General features: G+C 36.2%; 1 protein-coding gene across 1 annotated transcript in view; it reads left to right on the top strand.

Annotated features, from left to right (window-relative positions):
- Positions 1-3,840: 3,840 nt before the first annotated feature.
- nek11 (NIMA-related kinase 11) overlaps positions 3,841-10,554 on the top strand; it is a 54,916-nt gene continuing 48,202 nt past the window's right edge. Inside the window, exons 1-2 of the mRNA XM_079469046.1 lie at positions 3,841-3,891; positions 4,331-4,519. Coding sequence (XP_079325172.1) covers positions 4,359-4,519 — 161 coding nt within the window. The 5' untranslated portion in view covers positions 3,841-3,891; positions 4,331-4,358. The remainder of the gene's footprint in view (positions 3,892-4,330; positions 4,520-10,554) is intronic.

Raw genomic sequence — 10,554 nt, 5'->3', positions numbered from 1 at the left:
TTACAGTGACTGAAGATACTTAGTTTAAACAATCATTCCCCACCCATTTATTTAACTCGGCTTGTTAAGTAAGCATTACTCCATTACCAATTCAACTAAATTGTATATTCTAACTGCCCCAACTTATTTCTAACTCAAAATATGTCTTTCAATCAATAAAACCATGTAAAATACATAGATACAACTGACACATTAAACTGATCCAATTTTTTTATTGAACATGTCTTTTTTATTAGCAACAAAAGAAACAAAGCCATGACCTAATTCTATTTCCTCACTGATGGCATGAAAAGAAAAAAATATCTTCCTCTTTACCTCCAATCATATTGAATTACACCTCTCTAAATTAGGTTGACAAACTGGCAGGATAAAACTCAGCCCTGCTGAAGACTGGCATCTTAAAAGTTATACTTCAAAACTCAACATTTACTCTTCAAATTTGGTTGACAGACTGGCAAGAAAAAACTCAGCCCTGCTTGAACACTGGCATCTTACATTTAACATATACAAATAACAAATCTGTACATGGAAAAACAAAAAAGTGTGTGAGAATAACATTAACTAAATAAGCTAACATTAGCTAAATAACAAAAACTTAAAGAGGCATGACAGTAGTTAACTAACAACGAATAAATAAATAAAAAAATCAAGAAATTAAAGCTAACTATGTTAGCTAGTGTGCAACAACTTACAAGGATGTTTGCAGTTCTCTGGCTAGCTGCTGCACCGTCTCAACTTTAGCTGTCTGGAAGCAACAGAGTAAAATGGTTCAGAGCGGACATATTAGCTCGGTATCAATTTAAAAGCATGTAGAGATTGCCTGGCCAGCAGTCTATTGTGTGAACGAGTACGTTACCCGGACACCGGGCGGACTCGAAGTGTACCCAAATAAGACGGTCGCCGGACACGTCGGAGCAAAGCTAAATTTATTTCAGTCAGTCGTAGTCACACAATAGAATCCGCTAACAAGGCAGCGGGTATTAGCGCCAACTTACCGGGACGTTAGATGTTCCGTGCGGAGCTAACGATCGCTGCTTCAGGTGTCTGGCTCAGCTCAACTTGCACTAGCTGTCTGGAAGCGAAATACAATTTCCGTTACGGGCGCTAGCTAACGTTACCAGTGAAGATATTCGTTAGCTAGGAGAGTGTGGGGCAGAGTTAGCTGGATAGCTACCCTGCTAATAACTAGCGAAGTTCATTTTTCAGTTTTTTTTAAATAACTACAGTACTATTGAAATGAAACTTTGATATACATATATATATATATCTGATAGATACTTTGAGTTATATCAAAGTATAATTTCTATAGTGTTGTCCCCATGAAAATATATAATAAAATATTTGTACAAATGTGAGGGGTGAACTCACTTTCGTGATATACTGCTAGCTAAGTTACATCAGCAAGCAGTCGGGACTGCAACGGCATGCCAGTGCCAGGTTCCCACTTACCGTTTTGTGGCTGAACTCGGTTTATTCACCGAAGGCTTCTAGCTTCGGTGAATGAACAACGTGCTTGCTGTAACGGCAATTTAGATACAGGTGTATTCCGTCTCAAATTTTGGCGGTTGTGACGTCAATGCGTTGCTATTTGTAAAAGGCAAAACTTGATGATATTGAGTTGTTTGAGCTCAAACACATAATTACAATAAGATAGGCCATTAAAAAGTACAGTTTACTCAGAATTCTTAATTAATGTAAAGAAACAGTAGTACAAACTCAAAAACTTAACTTAACTTAACTTAAAAACACACTTACAATAAGAAAGGACATGAAAAAGTTAAGCTTAATCAGAATTAACTAGTAATGTCAACAAATTAGACACATTTAAGTAATATGAACTCAAGCTGTTTGAGTTTAATCAAAATCTGGGTTTACAGTGCAGTGAGCATAAGAGCTCTTGAAATGAGTTGATATGGCTATTTATGTGAAGTGGTGAACTTTGTATAGTTATTCCTATTATTGCTTCTTATTAGAAGGAGAGAAAAAATTCAAGAGATGCCGCAGAAGGAAGGAAAAACTGCTCAGGTTTGAGCCTTCTACTAAATTTTGCACATGCAATTAAACATTAAGTCAGTTTTTTGACAGTGTCATTCAATGTTTTATTTTAAATTATGTACTACATATTAGATTTATTAGATTTGTTTCTGTGTGCCGTTAGATTAACACAGTCACACAAACAGTTCAAACTAATCAAAGAACAAAGGATTTGCTGCATGAGGAGGAAGTGCAATACGTTTCTCTCAACATCAAAACCAAAGAAGTGTAAGATTTCAAAACACGCAAATATTGCTTCATCCATTCATTTTAAATCTGATAAGTAGTCATTTGAAATCTTTGTTGACCGTTTGTAAAGCAAATTGATCTCCAAAGTCTAATTCACACTGATCTGACAAACTGCAAATAAAAGAAAGAAAATAGTTTGTTGGCAACAGTGTGAATTAGCTTTAAGAGCTCAGTGATTTTAAAACTTTACGAGTGACTCATTGTGATGCATTACTTTTAGGTGGGCCAACACTGAGAAACAAAATGAAGATTCAACCATCTATAGTGAAGTGAGGGTTCCTGAAGCTATACGGGAGAAATATGAACAAATCTAAATTACTATAAATCTCCCAAGAGATTTTGAGGTTTATGTAGATATGTTTACTAAAACAATCTAAACGAATGGCAAAGCATTTATAAATGTATACTATGATGACCATAAAAGTATAGAACTTGACTACTAATCTGTATATAATGTGAAATATTATGAAATATGCTTTAAGTGTGCTACTGAAGATTTATTGTCCATTATTAAAACTACTTTTTAAATGTAGTGTCTTCAATGATAGGGACTAAAGCAAAAAATGGGAAAAATTTACAATTCATACAAAATATTACATTTATACACACACACGTCTTGATTATTATGAAACTATATGTTGCAGCTAAGAGTTTATATATTTTATTTTTGTGTGCTACACAAGTGTTACAGAAGTTTTAGGCTATTTAAATTATTATTATTATATTTCTTTCCCTTAAAGAATCAATGTATTTACATCACCCTAATGAAACCTGCTTGTCACAGTAAACATGTACTCAATTTTGAGGTTCGTTTGAGACATTAAAAGGAACCTTGGGTATAGAGAGATGTATGGCTTAATATATTAACAATGGCTCTGACTTTTGTAGAAATATGCAATTAAAAACCTGTGTAACTGTCACAGTATTTATAAACTTTGAAAAAATATTTGCATATTTATATATATTTTTTTGCATCAAAATCTGTGACGTCAAATGGTTGCAACCTAAACCCGTTCTCTAATGCTGTGTTCACAGCAAATGCTGTCATGATTCTGTGTATATACCGATAATCACAATTGCTTGCGGTTTTATTATTTTATGTATTGATAAATCAACATCAAAAAGTCAAAACCTGGAAAAATCTTTTTTTTATGGCTAAAAACATTGTGTATATAATAAATTCGAAAGGATTCGGGTCATTTATGTATTTTTCTATTGTTTCTGACGAAAAATATTAAAAGTAATGAGAATACATGAAACATTGTCTTTATTTTCTTTATGTACTTTTTTAGCATTATATATTTCTCCTACAGCACCTTAGTGTGTCTGTGTTTAGTTTGGCTGCATGTGCGTGCAAAAACATGGCGCCCTCCTTAGTTTAAAATTAATACTACATTTAGGTTTTTTTAAAGAATTGAAAATATTTAGTTTCTACGACAAATGCAAGTTGTGTAAGGCTAAAACAACGTATTAAGCCATACGTCTCTCTATACACTGGGTTCCCTAGCGCCACCAAGAGGATACAAAAGGGAAGACGATGTTACTATGACAACATCAGAGCACGCGGAAGTTGAGTGCATGTCGGACGGTGGAGCTTCCGCCGGACAGGTGAGGAAACACTGCGTCACATTTAATGCTTAGTCTATTGTTTAACAGTCAAATATCCATTTTATTTTCTTGCTCTTTGTTACAATATGATCCTTTCTTCGTGCTGTCGTATGACGTTTTACTTCCAGAACTCACTGTATCAAGGTTTATGTTGTATAGGTCGCATTGCAAAGCAAAAGCGAGATAATCTCACCCAGTGTTAAATTGCAGTGTTAAATTGCAATAACAAAAAGAAAAGTAGATTTTTCTCCCTAAGGGGCTTTTTATCTTTAAATTAACAAATAAAGATAAAACAAAACAAAATATATCAAACAAAATAAAGTAAGGTTTCCTTATTTGACTTGGTTGTTTATTGAACACAGGAAAATCAGTTAACAATTATTCCGCCCAATAATTCTAAACATTTTAATATTTACTGTCAACCTTTGTCTTTTTGCAGCTGGCTACACTTTATTCATGACAGAAAAATGCCCAGATTTCGTGAGTGTCCGGCACACTGTAATCCTGTCAGACCTGACCTCAGCAGACTAATAGCGAACAGATACATCATCAAGCAAAGACTTGGGAAGGGGAGCTTTGGCACCGTGTACCTTGTTAAAGACACAAAGGCGAAAGAAACCGATAAACTGTGAGTCCTATACCATTTCATTCTGCTACTGAAGGGGTCTGGTAAACTGACCACGGGGTAAAATTACAATCACAGTTTAATGTGCAGGACCACAGCCTTCCACGTGTTACTTTATTCATGGGCTGTACACCTGTACACTGTAGCTGACCGTCGATTGTGAGTCTTAAATATTTGCCTCATATTTATTTAGAATTTATGTTGATATAAACCTAGGTGTACTTTCTGCAATTCATTTAAAAAACAAACAACTGGAACTGTGCATTTTGTGCATGTACTTTAGTATGAGCTGAGACATTAAAAAATATCTTATGATCTGCTAAAATAAATAAAGGAAATACCTCTCATGTTTACAAAATTCACTTCTCTTTTCAACAACCAGGGAGCAGCATTGATCCTTGTCAAGGCTTCGCTGTCTACAATCTCCTTAAAGATTCATGTTACTATGAGTTCATTTGAAATTCTTTATGATCATGAATGGTGTAAGATTATTAATATTATGCTTTTATTGCAAGGCAAAATGTTTGAGGGATGTCAGTTTGTGGGATCTTTTACTTGTATGTATAACACGTATCTGGGTTCTTATTTTTATTATGTGGATGTGTAGTGGAATATGTAAAGTTGATTCATAGCTTTACAGCTGACTGAAGTCTTACACAGCAGGTTTGTGTTTGAAACAAATATGTCAGGAAAAAATAAATTGTTGGTCAGGTGGCATTGGGTGCTCGGTTTGCAATCACTATTTCTAACACAGACTTTCTACACCAGCATGTCTTGCTTTATAAAGATATTGCTCTTGACCAAGAATATAACAAATATTTATCTGTGTCTGGTCTATGGGTTTATCACTCGCCCTGCTGGAATACTTGATTCTGATTGGTCCGTCACTTTCTGATATGGAGGTGGAAATGAAAGCCAATTAGGAAGAGTGGTGTATATGAGGTGCCCGCAGGCGAGTGGCGTCATGCCACGGGTTAATGTTACTTTGGCTCTGAGCTTTTTGCTTGTTAGTCCATCGCAGCTGTTTGCCATCTTCTGACCCGTCACACGCAGAGTGCTGCCACCAAACCTGAATGCCCGCCTTCAGGAGACCACCACACCCATTATCTCTGTCACTCGCCTGCACACCTGTCCTAAAAATCCTGCTGTGTGTGTGTTTTGTTGTTGAGAGCCTGCGTGGTTTTTACAGTACTATGAACTCCTTTGTTTCTTTGTCAGATCCAAATGTCATATCTGGGCGCTGTAAGGTGAGGGTACTGTACTTCTCCTTCCCTCGAGCTGGCTTCTCACTGGGCTTTATTATTCCAGACAAATGGCTTCTTATACCGGGTTTGCCCCAGAAGTAGGACTCGCTTCCTGTGGGTTCCTCTAAAATTCCGCTTCTTCAGCGTTTGCCCGGGTGCTGTATTTGCTGATTTATAAATAGTCCTGTGACGATGTGAGGTTGAGAATCTTCGTTTTTAGCGTTGCGTGATTGTGAATAATGCTGCCCTGTTTACCTGCTGTTGATGTATCAGTCTGTGAAAATGGATAACACCCTTTAAGATGGATAGTTTTGCCTGGCATGTTGCTTAGCTCTGGTTTTTATTAGCTTTTTTGCATTTATCACATAAAATGCACATACGGTAGCGGAAAAGGAACACATGCATATTAGGACACCATGTGGAGTTTTTCTAAAGAAATAGTGGGTAATGCTTTAAGCATACATTTGGGTTAAGATGAAGTACATCGACAGAATGTTTATATCATATGTATGTTGTGAAACAGAAAGGTTCTTCAGATGTTAAAGGTTCTCATTGGAACCATTCAACCAAGAAATGGCTCTTCTATGGCATCGTGTACAGTAACACATTTTTATAAATGGGACCTTACAGTATAAGTAGTTACATAAATAATTCACTCAATTAATATTTTTATGCACACGCCATTTTTAATGCAGTGTTAATTTATTTAGAGATGTTTCTATGCCATCAATTGTTTTAAATAGTCACATATTTTGACAGTCTGAGTCAACCTGAGAATAAAGGTAATCCAGACAGGGAGCCATTTTAGGCAGTCTGCCCTTTACCATTCAACATCTCTATTAACAAAATTAATGTGAGGAAGCTGTTATCCCCTCTGGTGTACACATTATTACTGTCACAAAATGTGGCAAAACTACAACAGTGGGCTGCAAGGTTTTCAGGCAACTTGTTTCTAAAGAAACCCACTCCACACTAATGGGCAGAGGTGCCTTTTATAAACAAACTTGTTTTTTTCATCCACCTTGTCCTAGTTAAAATATCACAGTTAAAGGAAAAGTTCATCACAAAATCCAAATTTGTGTTATTCACCCACATGACATGAAGTGCTCTCGTGAATGTGCACCATAGACTGACAAGACAGAGGACAATATAAATCAATTGAAGTCATTTTTTTTGGTTTTCGCACAAAGTATTGCCGTCGCTTTTAAAAAAATTCTATTTAAACCACTATGAGCGGATGGACCAATTTAATAATGTCTTTAGTACTTCTCTGGACCATGACAACAACTATAACCATGATGTCTATGAGGAGGCCTGCAAGCTCTCGGATGTCACCTAAAATATCTTTATTTGTGTTCCAAAGACGCCGGGAGGTCTTAAAACGTGTTAAACATCATTTGGGTGAGTAAAAAAATAACACAATTTTGGATTTTGAGATTAACTTCCTTTAAGGGATAGTTTGCCCTAAAATCCAAATTCAGTTTTTTTAATTTCATGACACAAAATAAATCCCCATTAGGGAGGAAATTTCTCATAGAAATAAATCATACAAATTTTAAACACTTTAAGGTGCAATGTGTCATTTTTTTGGAGGATCTATTGACAGAAATGCATTTTAATATGCATATGTCGACGCGTTTTGTAAATTCATATATATAATTTAATGCACATAGATACAAATAAAAGTTAAAAGCTAATACTATGGAAAGTAAATTGTGACAATATATATATATATTTTGGGATGAATGATTTAAAATTGGCTTGCTTGTTTTATAGATTGCTTTTATCCAGACTGGCTTGCAGTGCATTAAAGGTATACATTTTATCAGTAGGTGTATTCATGTAACCCTGCAAGCTTTGCGCTGCTAACTCAACTCTTTTAATTCATATTTATATGTATGCTGCAATTGAAAATAATGATTTTAAGTGGTTTAGAACCAGTGGTATCTTGATGGTGTTGAATCTCTTGACCTCTTAATCCGTCACGTCCGAAGCAGTGGTCCACATTGATGAACATCATAAGGAAGGAATCTCTGAAGTGGCCCATCACACTGTTGCCTCTTTAAAACACCAGAGCAGCAGATTTACAACACTCTGAATATCTTTGTATATTTGCCTCTTAGTAAGGCTAAGACTAATCTCACAAAAAGGGAAGCGTTTCTTTCTTCAGGCATAAAAGACCACTTTCAGCTCATCCTCTATGGATTTTGCAGTCAGACGATTCTCCCTGGAGATGGCTAGCAGCAGTGCTTCTGTCTTCTCTCTTCAGGGTCCTGCTCTGAGTTATGCAACACCCCACTTGGGTCCAGGTCCACCAATTTGTCTTCAGGTGTCTTACGCACGCTGGTCCCTCTCCACTTTTTGCTGTCTCTCTCAGACACTCTTGCCTTTCCTGTTACACCGCAGCATGACAGATTTGGGGCTTCCATGCTCTGTGTTATTACATCTGTATTCGAATCTAGACCTTCAAGCTGGTTCAGTATTTGGCCCGGTTTGTGTATCGTGGTAGTTCTGTTTCTATTTATTTCTTACACTACACATAGTAATTGTGACAGTGCTTTATAGGGTTAGCAGTTCCAATAAGTATACGAAGTATTTTGCATGTAGTTTTCCTCTATTTTATACACAACTGGAAAACTTCACCACAGTAAAATCCATTGTCATTGCAGCATTTTCTAAAACTGGTGTAAATGTGGATGGAGTGATTTGTGAAATCCTGTAAAGCCTCGTCGTAATTGTAGGTTTACAGTCTAATTTGGATCAAGGCTTTCATTATATAATTTCATAAGATGTAGACTCTGAAAATGAGCAGCAGTCAGTCTCCAGAGCTTATTATTTACTGCATATTCATACCCGGTTTCTCTGATCTCAGAATTGAAATGGAAAGTAGAAGGATTTTGATTGGTTATTTACTCTCCCATATTCTTAGAATAGAGCTTAAATTTCCCCTGCACCTCCAGAGATTGAGAATAAGAAATGGGACATGAATTTGTGTTCAATTATTCACTACAGGTAAATTTTTGTGATTGGTGTTTTTTTATCTATGACATTTCTGGAGAGCTTTGATTTTCGTTAAAGCCTCTTCTGCAGGTGAAATTCCAGAAATGTAAAAAGATGTGTTAAAAATACTTTTGATAAATATACATATTTGCCACTTTAAATAGCTTAAGTAAACCCTAGGATAGGCTAACTGTAACATTTGTAGCGTTGGACTGTGTGTAGCAGCACATTTTGTCTTCACAATTGTCTGAGGGCATGAGCATGAACTGCAATGGGTTTTTTCTCTGAAAGGATTCCACATGACCCATATTTGACCGAGACATTATATGTAGACTAAGAGACTTTGCTACTCAAGGGATTCAGGAAGTAAGGGAGCGTCATAAAATCTTAAAAATAAAGGTGCTTCTGTTCATGATGCCATATTTTTTTGTCATAATGGTTACATAAGAAACCTTTATCATCCGAAGAACCTTTCTGATTGACTTCAATTGATAAAAATGTAAGAAATGTATGTATATTATTAGAAACAGCGTATTTTAAGTGTAACAAAATATGAAAATATTAGTCAAAAATAAAACCATGCAAATAAAAAGCCACCAGCCTTTCCTCTCGATCATGACCCATGAGGAGATTACATCACATTATTGACATCAGCAACCGCATTAGGTGAGGTGCAGCAATTTAATTTACAATTAAAACACTTAGTCACCATGCAATCCAACAGGAAAAAGTCTTGTTTTAAGCCTTTAATAATTGGCTTCTGATGCTGCGCATCGATATAAACTGCAGGTTGATGCTTTTGAGCTATTCACAAAAAAGTGAATAGACTTTATATTTATGGTTTTGCGGCATTCGGCAGTTTACTTGATTAAATTGGATAAACACATTATCTAATAAATGGCACACAGCATGGTGTGTATCTGCCTGTATGGATGATACGATTATCTCTGCATGTACCATGTTGTTTTGATCTCCTTATCCATTATTCAGGTAGAAGCTGCTAATGTGAAGTCATAATGTAGTGTGTCAAATGCTTCCCACAGCATCAGCTGAAATGTTCATTATTCCCATTGTGTGACATAATGCATTATAAAGGTATGTTATCTCTAATGAGACATGAGGGGGAAAGGAAGTGGCCCGGAGGAAATTCGAGTTTAAAACTAAGATTGCGTTAAGAGTCAGACTTACCTGTCATGCCTCATGTGATGGTTCTCTGTGTATCCAACACGTCTACAGTGTAAACAGCTACATTACTATTTGCCCTGCTTATGTGAGCAGCAGAAGGAAGTGGTATAGCGTTCATGGCATTGTTTCTATTGAAAAAGATTGAAAAAGAATGTTATAACTTGATCAAGTTTACCAAGGGGTTGCTATTTCCAACAACTGCAGTTGGTGCATTGCCTCTGGAGACACATGACATCTTGATAGTTTGATTAAGAAACCATGTATAATTTCCCTAGGGGTGTTGGTGCCATTCGGAGACATTTGTGTACTAAATGTTTTGTTGCACTATTTTAAAAAAAGGTTAAAAGGTTTGCTATAGCATTAGACGAAACCCATTACATCCACGTCTTCAGGATCACCTGAAGAATGAGAGCAATCCAAGGCCGGCTTTGTGGCTACTGAAGTGCACTCACACTGTTCCCTTTGCTGTGTTGTTTCCTGTTCTACTCGAAAATCATTACAGTAGAGATGTATGAGAGTCCCTCTTCAGTGACCCAAGAACCAATTTTAAACAAAACCAGGAGGCAGGGCCAGTGAGTTGTATAAATCCCGGTTGGTGATATTTGATTA

The sequence above is a fragment of the Barbatula barbatula genome (genome assembly GCF_947034865.1).
Source record: "Barbatula barbatula genome assembly, chromosome: 12".
Taxonomy (NCBI): domain Eukaryota; kingdom Metazoa; phylum Chordata; class Actinopteri; order Cypriniformes; family Nemacheilidae; genus Barbatula; species Barbatula barbatula.
The sequence above is the reverse complement of the archived record's forward strand: the minus strand, read 5'-3'. Positions and strand labels throughout refer to the sequence as shown.